A 23,473-nucleotide genomic window follows, 5' to 3' on the forward strand; every position below is an offset into this window, starting at 1 on the left:
ATCAGAAACATTAATAATTTCTCTTTCCACAGAGACTACCTGACCTGCTTAGGTTTTGTTACTCAACATTTTCCATATTCATATCACATTGACTCAATTTGTCTTATCCTGCTTATTCAAGTTCAGCCTACTGGGCATGTCCCAACACCTTACAATGAACAATACATTACACACAGAAAAACGCAGGGCCTGTCAGTTTCATTCATTCAGCTTTTTATATTTACCCACGTGAGTTTTCTTGAAAAATGTCAAGATCATGGTAATTTTTTTAATGTTCTACTCCAAGTTTGAAGGTACGTGTTAGAAAGGGATCAACTTTTCAATGTCAGACATTGTACAAAATATTATATTTATGCCTTATCAAAACAGAATTTCTTCAAGTAGAAATAATGAGAGAATGCAGTATTATATTCAAAACTGAAAGACAAAAAAATATTGGTTAATCTTTAAGATTTACTTACCACCATCTGATAAATAGCATCCACGATATTCAGCATCTCCGTCCTGGTGATGTAGCCATCATTATCTAGGTCATACAGTTTAAAAGCCCCTGAAACAACACATCAAGTATTATTGAACTTTCAGAATTAACACCCTCCGGCAGGCTGTCGGAGAAATATAGGCTTCTGTAATCATACAAATGTTCGTGTTTCAACAACTGACTGACCAAAGTTGACAACTGCTCTCCAACCAAGATTCCCAGGAGGGACAATTATGGAAGAACTCTTGTAGACGAGGGAACATTAATAAAGTTGAGGATTTTAGTAACACATAATAATGAATGTGAAATGTGCTTTCAATTGTAAAGCAGTAGATACAGATATTTTGTACTACAAATTTGTTATATATATGGGATGTATTTTAAATTGCTGGATGATGTATGACTGGTTGTAGATCCACTATTACCTAAACAGCATCTTCCATGTTAATATCTGGGCACACGAGTTTGGTATTTAACCAACTGGACAAATAATCCAAAGATTTAGACCAATAAACTAGTTGACATGAATTCAAAAATCACAAAATGGCAGTTTGAGAATCTGAATAATTTAAATAAAAACCTAGAATCAAAGACATTGTTGGATTATCCACCAAAAAAAATCACTGATGCTTTATTGCTCTTTAGGAGAAGAAACTTGACAACTTGCCTGGTCTCGATGATCCCAGTCCTATGTTAACCGGTACATTCTTAACCGGCAGCACCTCATATTCCGCTTGGGTAGCCTGCGGCCGGCGGGCATGAACATTGAATTCTCCCAATTTTGCTAGCCCTTGCTGTCTCCTCCCCTTCCTTAACCCTCGAGCTGTCTCCTCCCATCCCCCCGCCCTCGGGTTCCTCCTCCTCCCTTTTTCCTTCCTTCTCCCCCCCACCCCCCATCAGTCTGAAGAAGGGTTTCGGCCCGAAACGTCACCTATTTCCTTCGCTCCATAGATGCTGCTGCACCCGCTGAGTTTCTCCAGCATTTTTGTGTACCTTCGATCTTCCAGCATCTGCAGTTCCTTCTTGAACACATTCTTAACTGTCCTACTTAGATGACGGAGCAAATCATTGTACCAGATTGCACTCAATTTAGGGTGAGGCACAAATATCATCAACTATGGCTACATGCTTGAAATCATTCAACAAAAACCTGACAATGATAGTGGATGAAAAACATTGCAGAAAACTCAAAATTAAATTAAAAAAACCCACAAAAATTACATAGCACTGATGATGAAAATGGTGTTCGTCAAAAAATGCTAAAAGAATTTGGCTATAGGCATAAATCCTCAAGTTAAATTGACGTTGGAAACTGCTGAAATGTATGTTTACATCTGCAAATGTAAATGAAGATGACTCAAGTGAAATGAGTTACTTACATCGCAGTTTCTCATCCAGAGTCCCCCGTGAAGTTACTGAAAGTGCTTGGATGAACTCAGAGAATTCAATTTTTCCATCCTGAAAATCCATTCAAAAAAGCATCTTCATCAACTCGCATGCAAAACATATTACTATGCAACTCTCAATGGTAATGCATCCGCACTTTAATTATGAGGTTTAAACCCTATTCCAGGCCCTGCGCATATAATCTACACTTACATTTCTGTGATTTCCCAAGTGAAGGCTGCATTGCAGAGGGTGATATCATTTGGGAGGCATATTCATCCATAGTCACATCCATCTCTTTTAAATTAATTAAAATCTCATGGCAGCATTCAAAAAGCAGAACTCTTGGCCAATAGCTCTTCCTCAACTGATGTAACAAGAACAGACCCAACTAGCCATTATCACTTTTCTGGTCAAAAATTGGCTTCTGTATTTTATTGACAAATCAAAGGAGGTCATTTCAAAATGTAGCAAAGTGAACAAATGTTTCTGCAAAGGACCAAACAATATTCATTTAGAGGAGACTACACTGTCAACATCAAATACAATAGGCCAAATTGGAAGTGGTGCAAGAAAATGATTGCTTCACCTGGAAGACATCTTGGGCTCTGAATGGTGGGAAGGCGAGGGGGTGGGGGGGGGGGAGTAAGAAGTAGATCTGCAGCTGCAAGAGGGAATGTCACAAAGGGGAATGGTTGGTTGAGATTTAAGAACAAACCATGGAGTTGAAGAAGGAATGGTATCTCTTTGAAGATGCTGGGAATGTGGAGGCTGATGGGGTGTAAGGACAAGGGAAACTTAATCCTTGCCTTGGCTGAAAGCAGGTGTGCATGAAAGAGTTTATTTGGTTGAGAATAGTCTCAAAATATAAGCAGGAACATTGAGCCCGTCAACTCTGTCCATTATTGCATAAAATTATGGTTTTGTAGTGCGTGGGTCTCAAAAGGAAGCACGAAGTCCAGTGTTTTGAGAGGTACCTTTTATTATGTTCCTCCCGGTTGTAGGGAAGACCAAACGAGAGAAAGATGGCACCAAACCCCTGCCTTTAAACCCTCTGGCTAAGGGCCGCCTCCGGACTGAACCACTCCTGTGCCGAGGGGTTCGACACTATGATGGCACGACCCTTGGGAGCCGCCACAGTTTGTCTGATCTTGGATGCTGTCTCAACATCAGAAGAAAAGAAGAAAAAGAGCCAAATAAACCGGGAGCCGGGGTATGGGAATCATTTCGAGAAGCCAGATGGAAGACAGCTTTTGGAGTTTGTGGGCTCATAATAACATTGGTCAATAACATATCACCTGATAGGGTGATAAAGTCAAGGAGAGTAAGGGAAGAGTCATACAAGTGTCTTCAATTGCATGTTTTCAGTATTCTCTATTTTGATTATTTACCTTTGGCTGGTTGTCTTAATGCAATCATTCTCGCAATGTAAATGTATTAATTCATTAAGTGTACATTCTTGTTACAACAGAACCTAATGCTAACAGGATAGTCTTGCTAGTAGTCCAAACAAAATAACTGCTATCTTAACTTTAACAATCTATTAAATGTATCCACTCTACTGAAATAATAACACCAACAAATCTCAGATCTAATCAGTGGTTTGCCAATTTTAATACACAACTTTTAACCAAACTTGAAATAATGCACATAGCTGAAAATATCTTAAAAACAGATGAAATTAATTTACATCAATAAAAATGTGAAATGAGCGACTCACTTTATTTTCATCAAAAACGTCAAAGACAAATTTAGCAAACTTCGTAGGGTCTCCGCAGGGAAAGAACTGCTTATAGATTTTCTGGAAGCCTGCTGCATCAAGTTGCCCACTGGGGCAATCTTTAATGAAACCTTTGTACCTATCAAACAAAATATTAACATCGGTTACTTAAAAATTAAATTAATACATTTTAAAAGTACATTTATAAATTAACATTAATTCAAACTCATTCCAAATTAAATACATTTTTACAAAATATATACATCAAATTTATACATACTTTTAAAGTATTTATTTTAAGTAGGAAAGCTTGTATAATGTCCATTTTAATCACATATCCTGATGTTGAAACTGTCCCCTCTCTCTCAAATTGCAAAGCCGATATACCAGTCAACTTCAAAAATTATACAAAATGTTCTATGCTATTTAGTGCTTCTGTTGAATTATTTACCAATAACCTCACCATCACAGAAACTTGTGTATACTTAGATACAACAGGAATATCACAAGATCAGAAAGTCTCTCAAGACAATGGGACCAAATTCAGAATAACAAACCTATCATCTTACTATTTGTTACATAGTTTTCTTAAAATAACTATTTGTTAAAGGCTTCAACATTCCTTAAAAAAAAGGAGCCACTTTTTTGAATTGAATTGAATTGAATCCTTTATTTGTCATTCAGACCTTTCGGTCTGAACGAAATGCTGTTGCCTGCAGCCATACATGTAATAATAACAACACACAATAAACACAAATTAACATCCACCACAGTGAGTTCACCAAACACCTCCTCACTGTGATGGAGGCAAAAGTCTTAAGAGTTACTGTCTCTTCCCTCCTCTTCACCCTCTGCGCCGAGGCGATACCCCACCGGGCAATGGTCAGTCAGTCCCGCGGTTCAAGCTCCGCGGCCCGGGGGTGGTCGAAGCTGCCGCCCTCCAGTCCAGCGGACGCAGCTGTTGCAACGGGAGCTCCGGAAAACAGGCACCAGCCTGTGACCTGCGAGCTCCCGACATTGTCATCCACTGGCCCGCGGCCGAGCCCCGGATCCAGGTCGCCGCCGCCAGAACGCCGCCTCAGCCACCGGAGCACCGTCTGCGCCCCGCACCGGGCCGCCCACACGGCAGCGTCTCAGCCCCGCACCGGGCCGCCCACACGGCAGCGTCTCAGCCCCGCACCGGGCTGCCCCCACGGGAGCGCCTTCCAGCCGGGACCCAGGCCGCTCACACGGGAGCGCCTTCCAGCCGGTAGCCGGTCCACCCGCACGGGAGTGTCTCAGCCCCGCGCCGTCCGCCCTCACCGGAGCGCCGAGTCGTGCCGCTACCCGGACGTCGCCACAGCTCGAAGACGGCCAGCCTCGCGTTGGTGAGTCCTGGCTGGCTCTACCTCCGGAGCCTCGAGGTCGGTCGCAGGTTGGAGGCCGCCAGCTCCGCCATTAGGCCTCAGCGCAGACGGGGGAAGAGAAGGGGGATACGACAAAAAGTCGCATTCCCCCGAAGGGAGAGACAGAAAGCCCTGTTTCACCCCCCCCCCCACACACATAACACCACCTAATAACCAAAAAAATTACTAAACTAGACAAAAAAAAACAACACAAAAAAGTAAAAACAGACAGACTGCTGGCGAGCCGCAGCCGTATCACAGCGCCGCCACTTTTGCGGGTAAAGTACAAAGTGCTTTGGTAAATGGTCAGCTGTCATTGTTCATTCATAATTCAGCAAATAGATACATTTAGTTTCTTCCCTTTGCAAAAAAAGGATTTCACTGTACCTTGGTGCATGTAACAATAAAGTACCATTGAACCTGCTCCATATTGTGCAAGAACCTGCTTCATTTATTCACAACTGAGATAACTTTGTAGGTAGACAAAAATGCTGGAGAAACACAGCGGGTGAGGCAGCATCTATGGAGCGAAGGAAATAGGCAACGTTTCAGGCCGAAACACTTCTTCAGACTTTGTAATCAGTCAGGGAATCTAAGGGCAGCAAAGAAGACTCTAAAGTTGGATCAACCTCCGTCTTATTGAATGGCCGAGCAGGCTTGAGTGTCCAACAGCTTACTGCAGTTCCTACTTCTTAATGTCTTATTTTCAACCTCTCAATGGTTTTGCCTTATCGATCTCCAAAATACTTAAAGCTCTTCAATCTAACGAGATATCACATCTGCATCATGCCCACTTGCTCGCCTCTCAAATTTGATCACTCAATCACAGTCAGCCCGTCTTTTGCTTCCAACACTCTTCGCTCTAGAACTCCCTAAAGCTCATTACTAACTTGACACACACCTTAAAAGCTCTTTGGGCCAAACGTCTTGTCATTTGCCCTGTTTAGCACAGTATAAACTATTGTTTGGGATGATGCCTGTGAATCATTGTGGGATGTTTTTGTAAAGCGAAAGTGCTATTGTATACACATGCAAGTTGTACTTCATTGATTCAGTAACATTAACCAGGCAACAAATGTCACGTGAGAATTATCAGCAATTTTGAAAATGCATTTAAATCTATTTTCTTGTGCTCAGGAAAATCTATGCTAATTAAATTCATTTAAAGACATCAAATCGATTTTTATTTCTGACTGAATGCTGATGGAAGTTTTCAAATCGAAGGATAAGGAGACTCGATTAAGCAACGCAGTAACTGATGAGAGGACATTGAACACAAGACAAACTAATGACGAGAGTATTGGATTGCACTGCTCACAATCAGTTGCCATTATTATGGAGAAACAGGGAAGTACAGGTGCTAGTTCCAAAATAGACAATTGCTGGAGTAACTCAGCGAGTCAGACAGCATCTCTGGAGGACATGGATAGGTGTTGTTTTGTGTTGGGACTCTTCTTCCGACATGCTACTTTATTCTGGTATTGACAGAAAGGGGAGTTTACATATAATAAATAATGTGCCACAGATAAAACCCCAAGAGATATGCAGGGTTGCTCATTATATTTATGGGCTTGCAACAGTCTTCTGACACCACCCACAGACAAAAGAAACAAGAAGCAACACAGTCTCGGTAACACTGAAATGAATTGTGTTCAGAAACATAGGAATAGGGATTCCTACGTATAGATTTTTTAAAGACATAATGAATAGTAAGCAAAACATCTGGGATCTTACGTTTGATAAATAGAGCTGTTGAGTAGAAAAGTTGAGAGATTTTGCTGAAGCTTTGTAAAGCTCACTTAGACTTACTTAGTTACTTTGACCAAATCTGGAATATTGTATCTAGTTCTACATTTGACAAAGAGGGTGCAGGACAGATCTGCCAGCATGGTTCTGGAAATGTGGGAATTTAACTAAGTTGGGTTGGAGAAGGGGAATTTGATGAAGGCATATAAGATTATGATTTGTGCCAGTGCATCTAGCTTCAACTTGAAACACTAAACAGAAAGAGACAAAGCCTAACAAAGTAGAGACAAAGCCTAACAAAGTCTTCTTCTGCAAAAAAGAATATGAAGAGAGCCATTTCATGCAAAGGCATCTAAAACAGAGCCAAAATGAAACAAGTAACAATTGGTGGAGATACTCAGATGACTTCATTTTATTGATTTTGTTTCATGGTACAGCACTTCAAGGCTGTGGCATAAATGAGTGGAAGCACTTTCAGTGGGATCCTTCTGATTGCCTGCTGTTTTAAAGCCAAAGGGTAAGATATTCTGTCATTTTTTTCAATTCGGTCTCAAAAGATGATGTCATAACCCAAGTATAAAAGTTCTTGTTAAATTAGTGATGCGGACATATCTGGGTTCAAATATGTTACAATGACACAAACACAATTGTAAAATGTTGCCTCCAGTCCTGAAGAAATTGGCACTGAAAGAACAGTAATTACACTGCTGCTCTAACAATGCCTGTGGTCTCTGATTCTACAGAAATAGAACTCTGAGTTTTGTTTAGATGTCATGCCAATTCTCACTTCTGTCAAACCTGGAACAGCCTGGATTTGGATTAAGGGCCTGTCTCAATTGGGCGACATTTTCGGCGTTAGCTTGAAAAGAGGTTGTTGCAGCGTGACGCATGTAGTGACGCGCGGTGTCTCCTTGCCGCCCCTGGATTTTGGAATGTTCAAAATCTTCAGGCGACATCTGGGTGTCTTATCATGTCGTGTGCCCTGTCACACGCTGACGTATGCTGTCCTGCGGGTGACGCCCGGTGAAGCGGGTATATAAAGTGCCGACTTTCAAAACTTTTTAGATTATTTGGCTGAAGATAGCCAGGGGCAAAGTGCCCATAAAGAATGAAAAGTACAAAAGTACATAAATGTACAAAGTACATTATTAAGAACATCTGAAACGATGCTTTCTAATGTGGTGAAGAAATAAAGATCTCTTTGTCTTGTTGATGTTCATTGGAGTTGATGTAAATTGTAATGTTATTGGCTGATCTGACTATTGTTGTTGAATAAAATGTTTGCTTAAGTATGATATTCTTTGAAATATGCCGTTAAATATATACAGTTTTTTGAATCTGAATAATACCTATTTTGAATCTGCTGGTTATATCATGTGAACAGTCCTATCAAAACTAATCCCTAACCATACCTTTCAAACCAATTGTTCATTGGTTCAAATCTCAAGTACAAAGATTACTGCAGCAGTCTCCGAAACATTTAAGAAAGAATTAAGAAAAAAAAGAACAATTAGAAATACAATCTGTGGAGGAACTTCTAAATGTCAAGGCTCAACAATCCAAACAAATGCACAAATCCTACATGCAAATACTTTGAAGTTAACCTTTTCGATGCCTATTGTGAATCAGGTTGGCATACACTGGGCAAGAGTTATGTAGAAGCAAATTGCTGACTATCTTTCTCCACCTCACAAAGCAATTGAAATCCATCAGTACATTTTTGCCAAACATTAAGGTTTCATCTAATTCAATTCAGTGAAGGAGAGGGTAAGAAAAAGCATAAAGAAAATTGCCCCATGAACAGAATGTCACCCAACAAGTGGAAAATATTTCACTTTGTGTTTGTCACAATCTAACAATGATTTCTGAATATACTCACTGTTGCAAATCACGGAAATATGGAATTATCTTTTGCATTTTTGGATTCTCTATTTTCATGTATCATTTATTAATCACCTACATAAGGTGTTAGAAAATTCCACTCATCTGTATTCATAAGTTCATAGGAGCAGAATTTGGCATTTAGTCCATTGAGTCTAATCCACCATTCAATCATACCTGATTTATCTTTCCCTCTTAACCCCATTCTCCTGTCTTCGCTCCATGAGGTTGAGAATTAAAGGGACAGAAAATATCAATGATGCCGAGTGGATAAATTAGCATTCATGTTTCCCTCCTCTCATTTTCATTCATGCCCATTATTTTAAATTTTCTGTTTTCTCCATCAAAACTATGGTTATACTCTGGTAAATACAATACAATACAATAGTAAGATTAAACGAGAACTTACCAGTTTGAAGTTTGATCGTTATTTTATGAGGAGTAACGTTGAGGGAATACGTGAAGAACCCCGCCAGGACGCATGCGTGTCATTCTTCAAAGCAGCGGTGTGAAATCACAGATAACTGTAATGACTAAACATAGTAAGATTAGAGAAGAGATACCAGTTGAGTATATGATCAAGGGTGGGAGCGGAGGGCACGTATTCCCTCAACGTTACTCCTCATAAAATAACGATCAAACTTCAAACTGGTAAGTTCTCGTTTAATCTTACTATTTTACTTCGGAGTCACGTGAGTGACTACGTGAAGATTTTAAAGCTCTGTGATTTCATGCCGTGGAAACGAGTCCATGCATCACATCTGCCTTGATTATGGGGAGAATAGAGTTAACCATTAGACATCAATACGATATTGAAACCCAACGATAAATATATTAACACCAATTATTGCCCCTATTTATGGGATAAATTATATTACAGAACATAAATTTGTTTCTGCAAATGTTCCAGGTTCAATGACTGGTTTGTTATAAAGTCGTTGGAAAGTTTCCTCCGTTGACCATCCTGCTGTCTTGAGGATTTGGTCCATAGGAACGTCCAACTTCATAGCTGCCGATGTAGCTGCAGCCCTGGTGGAGTGAGATTTAATAATGCTAGTGTCTACTCCAGCCTTTATTAGGACCTGTTTTAGCCATCTAGAGATGGTCTGGACTGTCACTGTTTTGAGTGGCTGTTTGTAGCTGATTAAAGTGACATTTCTTTCCCTCTGATGATCTTAGTATACTCCATATATAATAGTAAGTGTGTTACAATACAGAGACGACCATCTGTCGGGTAGGCCCTGAATTCTGTTTTTTAGGCCTGCTGACCCCTGTCTGTTCTGTTTGACTATTTCATTGATATGAAAAGTTAAATTTCCAGATGAAATAATCATGTTGTCCAGCCTTAGTTTCTGTAGTGACTGGACCCTTTGTGCCGTGACCAAGGCCATCAGCATGACTGTTTTCATAGTCAGTTTCTGTAGGGACAGAGCTGTAGCTGGAGACCAGTTTCTTAACATGGTCAGTACAATGCTCACATCCCATATTTGGGAGTACCTGGTTCTTGGGGATTAACATTAAAATGCCCCTCATGAGTTTGGTTACCAGGGTGTGTCCCAACAGAATGCCGCTCTGTTCCTTGCCACAGGTATGTTGACAGAGCACTTCTGGCGCAGTTGATGGCACTATGACTGAGCCTCTCATTGTAATGGAGGCTTGCCAGGAATTCCAGAACAGACGGGATGTTCATAGATCTGTGGGTGATGTTTATTGTTGTGACAGTGCTTCCCATTTCTTGAAGACACCAAGTACTGTTTTTTGGTCGACTGTCTGTGGGCCGCTGAAATAATATCCACTGTTCGGTCCGTCAGTCTCAGGTGTAGTAGAGGTGCTTTCAACTCTATAAATTAATAGGTTTATATAATTATGACATGGGTAACTACCCCTTGTTGCGGGAAGAACCAGTAAATTAGGTCTATGATGGATGGTGATGCATGGTTCTAAAACCATGTCATGTATCACCGGGATCCATGGTTGAGTAGGCCAATCGGGTACTATCAAAATATCAGACGCGGAGTCTACTGTATATTCCTAAATACCCGACTGATGAGGCAGAAGGAGGGAATGCATAAATAAATAATCCCCCAATGCAGCGAAAATGCATCTGTAGCCACTGCCCCAGGTTCTGGTTCCCATGAACATAATTCGATAACTGGTGAGAGCATGGATGCGAATAGGTCGATATCTGGTGTTCCATACTGTGCTGTAATTTCAGCAATACATTTTTTATCCAACATCCATTCAGTGTTTTTCATAGAATTAGCGTGACCTGTTGTCTGTCACTAAATTCAGTTTACCTGGTAAGTAGGTAGCTGATATCCAAATATCTCTCTGGATACACTATTGCCAAATTGTGTTGGTCAGATTGTCACATGATGTCGATATGTTTCCACCCATATGGTAGATATATGCTACCACGGTGGTGTTGTCAATTTGTAGTCTAACATGCTGGTGATATAACCCAGAACAATATGACTTAAAGCCATGGAATGCACTCAACATTCCCAGGTAGTTTATGCCCAGTGTTTGTAATAATGATGCCTCCTGTGCATTCCATCTCCGCCACAGCTGGAGATGGAATTGGTAGCATCCCATCCAAGTGCACTGGCATCAGTATGTAGTTCCATAGACGGGTACTGATAATGTTTGGATCGGAACAATGCCTAATGTTATGTTTCCACCATTTTAGTTCCATTGTGGCCTCTGTTGGTAGCTTCATTGGTCTGTCAGAATGACCCCCATAATTTTTGAGTGCACGAATGTTTGCTCTCTGTAATTTTTGATAATGTAAAGGTCCGATTAGTGTGGCTGGAAACGCAGCCACTATAATGCCAATTATTCTTGCTACCAGTCTGATGAATGGTTTTGTTTTGCTGCAAGCCTCCATTAAGGCTGTAACCTTTTCTTTCGGCAAAGTCACTTACATGTGAACTGTGTTAAAGGTGAACCGCAGATGATCCATTGTGTTAAATAACATCTGTGGTCACCTCTAATGGGTACTGTACAGTAAGCATTTTTTAATACGATGCTTGCCATGTAATAACCTAGGAATCAATTGCTTAGCAGTAACAAAGGTTCCCATCTAGTAATGAATATAAAGTACGAAAGTATTCAAATTAGTCAAATCTATGATGATGTGGCAACCACCATCTATTTTATGATAAAGACTTTGGACACGAATTCCTGTGATTCGTGTTGGATATCCTCCATTACTCCTTTTTTATATGGGCACTGTAGTTCAGTATGCGCTTTTGATTTTTTCTTTGCCTGTAAGCACGAACATTCGGTTCGGTACATGCTGAACTGGAGGATTATGTTTTGTATAAATTCTATGGTATAACCCTATCCTTCTGAAAATATAAGTGTCGGTAGTTAATTTATTCTATGCATCCAGATAGAATTGTAATCTCCCACCAATCTCGTAAGGAACCAGACCCACCTTCCTCCATGGTTACTATTAGTAGGTTTGTTACTTTTTCGGTATCCTCCGTGGACGTTGAGGTGCCGGTGTCTGGATCTGTAGTTGGGTCGGTGTTGCGGATTAGCGCATTCCCCAGGAAGTAGTTTTTAGACGTTGCTTTAATGAGCCCCAGGGTTTTACCCTCTTTGTCAAGTTCTTTCACCTGTTTTGATAAGTTGCCTCCAAATAGTAATATTGGTGGTTTGGAGGTTCCAGGATTGCATAGGCCTGCAAATTAGGGTCTAAAGCCGGTTGGATGACACTTCTTCCTAATGCTGTTTACTCGTATTGGTAGTTGCAAAATAAAGCCTGGTGATCTTGTGTCATGTCTTTTTTGTTTATTGTGCGGGCGAAACCCGTAATTCCCGCTGTTAGGACTTTCAGAACTTTCTGTTGTTTCAAGTCCCTGGCCCTGCCATGTTTTCAAATACACTGGTTAATACTGGGAACATTCAGTGTTTTGCAGTTCCCTGATGGCAAGTGTCTTCCAATAGGTTTTCTTGCTCCCCATGTGCACTAGGGGTATGTTCTGCACCCCTCTTCAGGTTCAGCCCAGAATTGACCCCCTATACTCCCCTCTGATGAGGGAGAAACACTGTGCAGCCCTACAAGAGGTACTGCTGTAGGACTTACTAGCTGCCCCCTCTGTGACTAGTCTCCATCTCCCGGAGCCTGCCACTTACCTGCTCCAACAGCTGCTCCAGCTGGCTCCGATGCTCTCGGGCACTGGCCACCTCATGGTCACTGGCTGTCGCGGCTGCTCCTGAAGCCGCTCCTGCTCCAGTTCCTGAAGCCGCTCCTGCTCCAGTTCCTGCAGCCGCTCCAACCGGCTCCAATGCTCACGGGCACTGGCCGTCGCGGCTGCTCCTGAAGCCGCTCCTGCTCCAGCTCCTGCAGTCAGCCCAGGATTGACCCTCAGTGCTCCCCTCTGATGAGGGAGAACACTTGGCAGCCCCACAAGAGGTACTGCTGTGGGGCTTACTAACTGCCCACTGTGGCTAGCCTCCATCTCCCGGAGCCTGCCACTTTGGAGTATTTCCTCCAGCAGCCGCTCCAACCGGCTCCAATGCTCACGGGCACTGGCCGTCGCGGCTGCTTGAAGCTGTTCCTCCTGCAGCCGCTCCAACCGGCTCCAATGCTCACGGGCACTGGCCGTCGCGGCTGCTTGAAGCTGTTCCTCCTGCAGCCGCTCCAACCGGCTCCAATGCTCATGGGCACTGGCCGTCACGGCTGCTTTGTTCCCCGCTCCCAGCCGCTCCAACCGGCTCCAATGCTCATGGGCACTGGCCGTCACGGCTGCTTTGTTCCCCGCTCCCAGCCGCTCCAACCGGCCCCAATGCGCACGGGCACTGGCCGCTCGCGGCTATTCAGAGTCGGACTCATCGGAGTCAACGACTCTGTTAGTTTTTTGCTTCGCTCTACCGCCCGGTCATGGCCGGTGCGGGAGCGAAGTCGGGCACAGCTGTTCCCATTATGGGAGATTGGCGTGCCGTTGGCTGCTGCTGCCGGCTGCCCGCAACTCCGCGGTTCTCCCCCGCCAGATTTTCCGCAGCCTTCGTGGATCTGGTCCATGTCTCCACCTGTAAGGTAAGTGGAAGGAACGCAGAGTCTCCTTACCTGCTGTTCCCGACTTTCAAATTCTGGAACGCAGAGTCTCCTTACCTGCTGTTCCCGACTTTCAATTTTTGCCGCTAAGGGGAACGTCGTTCCCCCTGCTGTGACTCGTTGCAATGCGTGTAGCGATATGACACGCATGCTTCCTGGCGGGGTTCTTCACGTAGTCACTCACGTGACTCCGAAGTAAAATACAATACAATAGTTTATTTGTCACATTGCACAAAAAGTGCAAGTGAAATGGATATGTCAGCAGCGATACAATGATAAAGAGCACACATAAAAACACAATAAAAATTTAACATAAACATCTACCACAGCATTCATCACTGTGGTGGAAGGCACACAATTTGGCCAGTCCTCCTCCATTTACCCCCGTGGTCGGGACCTCAATCCTCCGCAGTCGCCGCTGCGGGCGTCCAGATGGTAAGGACAAGGTACGAGTCCAGGTAAGTCCAGAGTCGGCTCTTCCCCACCGGAGACCGCGGCTTTAAGTTGGTGTAGGCCACAGGCCGGCGGCCGAAGATTTAAAGTTCCCTCCACGTCGCAGCCAGAAGCACCGCAGACCGCGTGGTCGAAGCTCCCCTCCAGGGGTGATGTTAAGTCCATACCGCGCCCGCGGTAGAAGTTGGCCGCGGGCCGGCAGTGATGGCTTCTTCTTACCCCGGGTCCCCCACGAGGGATCCCGGGCTGTAGACGCCGCGCCAGCTGGAGCCAGAAAGGTCTGAGTAATAGGGTGGAGGACTATTCATAGTTAACAGTAAGTTAACGGGCACTTGGAAAGAAACGGTTTAGAGGAATACTGGCTAAACATAGGCAAATGGGGCTAGCTGAGACAGGGCATCTTGGTTGAGATGGATGTGTTCATATGAAGGGCCTGTGACAATGCCGTCTGACTGTGACTCTAAGAATGATGTGGTTTCTAACCTAATTAACATTTTAGATTCAGAATCACCACCAAATTCTGGGAAATTATGGTTATTGAATGAATGAAACAACCAATAACTATGCTTATCATACTGTTAGCAACGTTCCCAAATTATGAGGCAAGCTATGTTTGAGGTCGGGTGCTCATATACCGAATTAAAACACCACCCACAAAAGAGAAATGTACAGAATATCTTGGTTACTAAAAGGCATGCAATAAAAGGTACCTATACAAGATACCTCACAGGATCAGATGTAATAAATTAGCATGGGTAGAGGACTGTCTAACTAACAGGGAAATTAGATAGGGGTAAATGGGTAATTTAAGAGTGGCAAGCTGCAACTAGTGAATGCCAAGAAATCAGTACTGGAGACCTCAACACATGCAATCCCCATTAAAGCCAAGGGAAGAGGTAGAGTGTCATTTTTGTTTAAATTCATGCTTTGGGATGAGGCCATCACTTAACAGTAATTGCTAAATAACCACGTAGGTGGTGAAAACTTTATTGAACCAAACTAGTCTGTGGTGAAGGTACTCCCAGAATAGGAATCAGCTCAAGAATTTAAGACCTAGCAACCATGGAAGCAACAGCAATATATTTCCAAGTAAGAATGGTATGCGACAGGGAGAGGAATGTGCTAATCATGGTATTTTCATATAGCTGCTTTGAATGAAGAAAATCTGTGGCTTGGGCGTTGCTGGAGAGGTGCGGGGAGAGAGGGGGTGGAATGTTTTGGGTACTTTGACCTCAATGGTGTTGAACTGCCTGATGGTTTGCTGGGTCATCACACTTCAATGCAAGTGTTGAGCACACCATTCCTCCTTTGACTTATGCTCAGTAGACAGTAGAATGACTTTCAGTCATCAGGAGACATGTCACAGTTGCAGAATACCCAGCCACTGATCTGCTCTTAGAGCTACATTTTCCCCCCCCACATGGCTGGTCTGGTTAATGGCGACCCTGCAATGCCTTGCAAGAAGATTAGGAAGAAATTGCCAATGGTAATCACACTGAATAGGAAAGAAAACGTAACGCAGGAAATTATAGGCCAGTTAGTCGTAAATTTATAGTTGGCAAAATGCTGGATCCAAATTAAATGTTGGACTCTCTCTTGTTGGAGATGATTATTTCCTGCCATTTCTGTAGTACAAATGTTATTCAACACATCACTGCACAGCTAAATGGTTGTCTTGGCTATGCTGCATGCAATCATGGATTGCCTCATTTGCTGGGGAGTTGCAAATGAATTTGAAATGGTACAATCATCAGTGATTAGGAATTCAATTCTTCAATTCTACATTTGGACTCAAGCTGTGATGTAAATTGGAAGCTGGTTTTATTGATATGCAAAGATAGGCACAAAAACAAGTTTTAAAGAAGATGCAGAGGATTTACAAAGGGAAAAGGAAAGGTGAAAGTGGAAACATTTGAATTGTGTTACATATAACACAAGGAAACCTGCAGATATCCACTGGTATTGAAAACCAAAAAGTTATTATTAAAAGATAAACAGTAAACTGCTGCTATACGGATGGTTATGTGTGTCCTTAGACATAAAATACAAAGTTAGAAGTACATAAGTCTTGCTACTTTTATGTAGGCTGTTAATGAGACTACACGAGTGTTATGTACAGTTTTTGGTCTCTTTTGGGACAGTTCAGTGACATTTCATTCAAATTATTGATTCCTGGGACGTAGTAGTTGTCTTACAGAGAAGAGCAGGTGAGGTCAATTCCCATTGGAGTTTGGAAGAGCAGTGACAAATACAAAATTCTGAGAGAAGCTTGACAAAATGATGGTAACAACATTACATATTTTCATCATTAATTTTCCTGAGAATCCCACCAATTCTATCATCTCTGCTACATTAAGAGCAATTGACTATGGCAATTGATCTACCTACCCACACATCATTGGGATATTAGAGGAAATCAGAGGACACAGATGAACTATAAGCACTGACATGGGGAATATACAACCCCCACACACACTTTAGGATTGAATGCAGGCCACTGAAGCCGAGGAAAAAGCTCTACTAGTCATGCCACTATGTTGTGAACATGACTCACCCGATTACAAAATGTAGAGGCATAGCTTGAGAATAAAAAGAGTCCCCATTTAAGACATCACTGAGAAGCAACTGTTCTGCAATCTGAGAATTGTGTGATTATCTGCCTCGGCAGTTACAGACTTTGTGTCACTGAATGTGCTCAGGGCTGTGATTGTCAGGTTTTGGATGACAAGGAAATCGGGAGATTTGAGCAATAGTGGAAGTTAAGTTGGCGCCAAGATTAGATCAGCCATTATCTTATTAAATGGAGGAGTGGTTTGAGGGGCAAAATATTTAAAACAATTCCATTAAGGATTTGCATTGATTTTCAAAAATGATCTCCTCAATTTAATGAAAAGATAATCTTTCAGAGGCAAACAGCACAGAATAGACCCTTTGACCCAACACATCCATGCTGATCAAGTTGCCAATCTAGTTACACCTGCTTGTTTGTGCCTTGCGCATATACCTCAAACATCGCCTAGCCATGTATCTGTGCATGTCTTATAAATGATTAAATTGTACCTGCCTCTACCACTTCCTCTGACACCTCGTTCCATATACGCACCACTTTCTGTGTGAAAAAGTTGTCCCTGAGATTCCTATCAAACCTTTCTTCTCTCCTACTTAAACCTATGCTCCTCAGTTTTAGTCTCCCTGACCTTGGGAAAAAGACTGTGGCTATTCAACTTATCAATGCCCTTCATAATTTTGTATATCTTTGAGACCGCACCTTAGCCTCCAGGGGGAAAAAATGAGCCTATCCACCTTCTCCTTGTAACCCAAAAGCTTCAGACTGGCAAAGACCTTGTAAATCTTTTTTGCATCTCTCAGGCTAATGACAACCTGAACCGTGCACAATGCTCCAAATGTGGTCTAACCAACATCTTGTACAGCTGTCACATGACATCCCAATTCCTTTAGTCAATACCCAGACCCATGAAGGCAAGCGTTTCAAATGTCATCTTCACCATTGTCAACACGTCACCACTTTCATGGAACTATGTACCTGCACCCCTTCGTCTTTGTTCTGCAACACTCATTAGGGCCATATATTTACTGTACAAGTCCTGCTCTGGTTCATCTTTACAAAATGCAATTCCTCAATTTTATCTTAAATAAACTCTATCTACCATTCCTCAGCCCATTGCCCTAATTGATCAAAATCTTGCTGTAATCTTAGATAACCTTCTTCACTATCTACTATACTGCCAATTTAAATGCCATCTACAAATGAACCAACCACGCCATCTACATTCACATCCAAATCATTCATTTAAATAATGAATAATAGTGGACCCAGCTCAGATCCCTGGGGAAGTCTACTTGTTACAGGCCTCCAGTCTGAAAAACAACCCTCTATCACCAATCTCTGTGTCCTACCTTCAAGACAATTTTGGTATCCCAATGACTAGCTCATCCTGGATTCCATGTTATCCATCCTTCCAAACCAGCCTATCATGCGGTACCTGGTCAAACACCTTGCTAAAGTCCATGCAGACAACGCCGAACGCACGGGCCTCAACAATCATTTAGGTCACCTCCTCAAAGCTCAAATTCACGAGACATATTTTCCCACCCTCATCACATTATCCTCAAACTTTATATTACTTTTTGAAATTCTATTCATAGCTAAAAATTAAAAGAAAATTCATTTAAAAAAAATACATGACAGAATTTGACAACAATTTCACTGAATTAATATTTTGCCAAACGGATAAAATGTTCATTATTATTTTGTGAAATGCTTACTAATTAGAGATCAAAAGAAAATAGAACAATTACATTTTGAATAAAACACAATGCTAAACATAGACAAAATGCCCCATGAGTTGTTGACTTTTCTGTACAATTATATTCCACCTGACATATTGACAGCTTATTATGGATTGCTTAGATGGTTGTTTAAAAGACTCCACAATGTTCCAAATGTCATTGTGGAAAGCGTCAAGCAGGAGATAAAAAACAAAGTGGCATCAACAAAAGCATCATATTCCTGCTACCGGTCCGAGCAATTGTAAAATTAGCAGCAGAATAATTATGTTTATTGACAGTCTTGACTACCTTTTTGTTGAACAAAATGTTTCGTAGCAATACCTGTCCATACAAATTGCTTATTTATTTTATTAGCAACTTCCCAATGTGTATAAAGTGGAACACAGTTGGACAAGGAAAGTTTTTCTCCCTTAAAGGAAAAGAGTGACTTTTAACAGGGAAGCCAATATGTTTGCAGAAAGGGAATACATCACCTTTCTCAAATCGGTGTAAAACAACACAAAATATTCTTCATATTTTTTGGCAGTCCCTCAGGATTGAGGATTGCTTCCATGCCAAAGAGTGGAAGGTAGCTTTACGTGAATTCCTTTCAATGGTGTAACTATTAAACACAAGCTACCACGTGAACTTGACAGAACAAAGTCGTGGTCCAATGGCAAGGCTATCAATAGTCGTGGTCAACAATTGAAGACTAATTATTTGCAAACCTTCTGGAACTAATTTTAATAAATCTGAAAAAAATATTTTAAAGCAAAATCTGCAAGTTTTTAATACTTCTCTTGACCCAATCCTCCTTTGTCATCATTCTTTCAAAAGTACACCCTGAAAAAAGATCAAAGGGACATAGACATATTTGTCCCTTTTGAGCATGGGGATACTTCGGCCTGCAAGATTGTCCTGAATAAGGTCATCGTGAACTATCTACGCATTGGGATAAGTCTGATTTGTAGATTTTGAGTGCTCCATTCAACAAGCTATCCCAAGTCATCAAGAAATTCAAATTTTCCTTTCTAAAATGTAAATAACTGACAAGTAAGAAAGCCCACACAAGCTTTGAGTATTGTAGAGAACCAGTTGAATTGCAGGATTCGTAAGCAAATTTTTCAAGCAGATTGATCACAGGTTAACAAATTACTTTCAGTAAAATGATCCTACATTTATCATTCTCCCATGGAAGACAAGGTAAAATTATCAAATAAAACAGGTCTTTACAGGGCATGACCTTGCACCCATGTGCTGGAACTCAGACCATGAGATTGCCATTACAGCATGATTAATTCATATGAGGAATTTGTTATCTCTTTCAGTTGCAATTAAACATATCTTTCAGGTCTGATGACAGGTCATTGATTTGAAAATGTTTCTAAATACTACCTGAACTGCTGAGGTGTTGCAGAATTTCAGATTGGCGGTGATGGTTCAGTTCTGGATCCTTTTTCAGACTAATAATACCATGTACAACTGGCAACTGTTCAGCAGCTCCTGCTTAACTAAACTAATTAATCCACTGGGGGAAACTTTAAAAAACCCATCTCTTGCAATGCTGGGAATACCAACAAGATGTAATGTAAAATTGGAGGAATCAAATACTATTTTGATTAGATAAGGTGAACTATCTACATGTTTAATATAAAATAATCCAAAATATTGTATTATACTCCAAAATCTATAAAGATTACCAAGAATTAACATATTTGACAAAATGAGCATGAATTTAATGGAGAGTTTCCTTAAAAGAACAGTTTTTTTCCTGATTGTAGGCTATTAGGATATTAGAGAAACAGGAAAGTATCATTTCCAAACTCAGAATAAGCCATTGTTCCTCCCTGAACAATAACAATGAAATGGGTGAACTATGAAATTAAATGCAAACACGAGGGAGATTTAATCAAATTTGATTGTCCCTGCATCTTGTAAATCGCCAACCTGAAATATCGTCATTAATATTTATTAGTCACTATTCAACATATGCACTTGTTTCATCACAGCCCAAACCCACGAGATTGCTCATTCATCATTTGGACCACATAAAATGAACAATTTGCAGAGAAATTTGACACAACGCTCTCTTAATATTAATCTTATATCCACCTTGAGCAGCACAGTGGCGCAGCGGTAGAGTTGCTGCCTCACAACGTTTTCAGCGCCGGAGAACCAGGATCGATCCCAACTACAGATTCTGTCTGTACTGAGTTTGTATGTTCTCCCCGTGACTACATGGATTTTCCCCAAGATCTTCTGTTTCCTCCCACACTCCAAGGATACACAGGTTTGCAGGTTAATAGACTTGTTAGAAATGTAAACAAAATGTCCCTAGTGTGTGTAGGATAGTGTTAATGTGCGGGTATCGCTGGCCGGTGCAGACTCGATGGGGCGAAGGACCCGTTTCCGCGCTGAATCTCTAAACTAAAGTAAAACCTGATTGCACAGGTATATTTTTTCTTGGGGCGGACCTTCAATTGTCATCCTGCATTCTGTTCTCTTAAGTCTGTCAATTTTTGTCTTCTGCTTATTTCCTCATCAATTACTCAGTTACCTTCTCCTTCAAGTCAACAGACCAGTTAAACTCTGAGAGCTGCTTATGTACCATAGCACTGACTGGACAACAACATGATGAAATATTTGTATCAGATTGCAGGCGGACTACCATCATTCACAAGTCCAACTGAACATCATCTTCAATCATTCCTTTGTGTAAATGGAAGCACAGCAATTTGGGCATCATGTCAAAGACAACTTGTTACAAAGCTGTTACAAAGGGAAACAAAAACCTTAAATAAGCATTATAAAAACAAACTGTCGCCTTGAGTTTGAGAATGATGACAAAGTCAGGAAACTATCAGATGTGTAAAAATAGTTTAAGATTAAAAAAAGTAAGCTATCAAAAGATTCTGTATGCATTTTTAACCTATTTGTTGCTCTTCAAGGGTGAAAATGCTAGATTTGTGGGCATTTTTTTCTTGTTGGGCACCTCACCAAAGCAGTAAGTACATGATTTAAAATAACATCTCAACTCCAATTGAAGAATTCTTCACCCAATGGTGCTAATTTTCCATCAGTGTAAAAATTTGACACGAGCTTGAAAATGATGTGGCAGAGTGTGGATCCATTCTCATTGGGAATTTCTCCAGCGATACTCAATAAATGTCAGTTAAATAACATCGTAGATGGAAAGAGACTTCCAACCATAGAGGTCAACAAAACAGATTTCAACTCTGGTCCTGCTTGACCAAAGATTTCCAGCAGGTCCCAGTGGAAACCAAAATTCTAGCCGATTTTTCTGATCCTTATGGCAGTAAGTGTTCCGGACATCACCTGGTTGAGATCATTTTACCACATCTACTACATTTTACAAGCAAAATTCAATTCTAAAATCCAGGATTTTTCCCAATGTACACTGATACGTTTAATTTCACAATCAATTGCTTTTTTTCTTTTAAAGTATTAAGAACACTGTACTCACCACTGTTGGACTTCTTTCTCAGTAACTGTAAAAGAAAAACAAGTTACCAGATTTATCAAATAGTCCTAATTTATACATGCATTTACATAATATGCCCTATCTATTCATTTTTATTACAATGCAAGGAATATTTAATGTACTTCAATACATTTTTCACATAGATTGAATTAAAAAGATTCATCATCCCCTGAAATCAATGAATTTCTGCGCAATTCAACCTGACACACCCATTTCCATGTTTTCCAAGCAAAGGAATCAGACTTTCAGTCTACCGTGGAAAGAATATGCTAACAGTCTGTGTCGTGCAGCAACAAATCATTAGGCTGCAGGTCATTGTATGAATCATAGCACAGTGACTTAATACACATTAAATAGCAGCAACTAAATCTCTTCTACTTCATTAGATTCACAAAATTCAAGACAATGGAAATTAATAGCAAAGACGAATAGGAAAAGTACAGTTCGCACCAGAAATAAGTGCTGAATTACTAAGTCTTCCATTTTGTTTTACTCTCTTTTCCCCATTATTCTTATTTTCCTCTACTAGAAATAATCAGGTTTCAGTATTCAAATACAAATCATATATTCTGTGAAAGCAAAAATAGATACAAGGAATGATTATGACTGGAACTTTATTTGCAGTAATTGGTTTATTATCATGTGTATCAAGATATAGTTGGAAAAACCACGTTTTGCATCCTTACAGGAAAATCATACATAGATACATTGAAGATAGGTGCAGGAGGCCATTCAGTCCTTCGAGCCAGCACCGCCATTCGCCTTGATCATGGCTGATCATCCACAATCAGTACCCCATTCCTGCCTTCTCCCCATATCCCTTGATTCCGTTAGCCCTAAGAGCTCTATCCAACTATCTATCTATCTTTTGAATGCATCTAGTGAATCGGCCTCCACTGCCTTCTGAGGCAGAGAATTCCACAAATTCACAACTCTGGGTGAAAAAGATTTTCCTCAACTCAGTTCTAAATGACCTACCTCTTATTCTTGGGTTTTTCCTCGTCTTAGTTCTAAATGGCCTACCCCTGGTTCTGGACTCCCCCAACATCGGGGACATGTTTCCTGCATCTAGCATGCTCAATCCCTTAAATACATCAATATCCCTTAAGTATCCCACAATACCTCAACTCTGGTCAAGAAGGCTCTTCTTCCTGAGGAGACTGAAGAAGGTCCATCTGTCTCCCCAGATTCTGGTGAACTTCTACCGCTGCACCATCGAGAACATCCTTACCAACTGTATCACAGTATGGTATGGCAACTGCTCTGTCTCCGACCGGAAAGCACTGCAGAGGGTGGTGAAAATTGCCCAACGCACCACCAGTTCTTCACTCCCCTCCATTGAGTCTGTCCAAAGCAAGCGTTATCTGCGAAGGGCGCTCAGCATCGCCAAGGACTGCTCTCACCCCAACCATAGACTGTTTACCCTCCTACCATCCGGGAGGCGCTACAGGTCTCTCCGTTGCCGGACCAGCAGGTCCAGGAACAGCTTCTTCCCGGCGGCTGTCACACTACTCAACAATGTACCTCGGTGATTGCCAATCACCCCCCCCCCCCCCCCCCCCCC

The 23,473-nt window shown here is 41.4% G+C and overlaps 1 protein-coding gene across 2 annotated transcripts in view; it reads right to left on the bottom strand.

Moving 5' to 3' along the window:
• ncs1 (neuronal calcium sensor 1) overlaps nt 1–23,473 on the bottom strand; it is a 53,212-nt gene that overhangs the window by 8,255 nt on the left and 21,484 nt on the right. For both annotated transcript variants that reach the window (XM_033049221.1, XM_033049222.1), the window contains exons 3-6: nt 21,892–21,916; nt 3,588–3,726; nt 1,861–1,939; nt 462–550 (exon numbers count right to left, since the gene is read on the bottom strand). In XM_033049221.1, the coding sequence (XP_032905112.1) occupies nt 462–550; nt 1,861–1,939; nt 3,588–3,726; nt 21,892–21,916 (332 nt within the window). The remainder of the gene's footprint in view (nt 1–461; nt 551–1,860; nt 1,940–3,587; nt 3,727–21,891; nt 21,917–23,473) is intronic.

This window comes from Amblyraja radiata, chromosome 32 (assembly GCF_010909765.2).
Source record: "Amblyraja radiata isolate CabotCenter1 chromosome 32, sAmbRad1.1.pri, whole genome shotgun sequence".
In the NCBI taxonomy this organism is placed as follows: Eukaryota; Metazoa; Chordata; class Chondrichthyes; order Rajiformes; family Rajidae; genus Amblyraja; species Amblyraja radiata.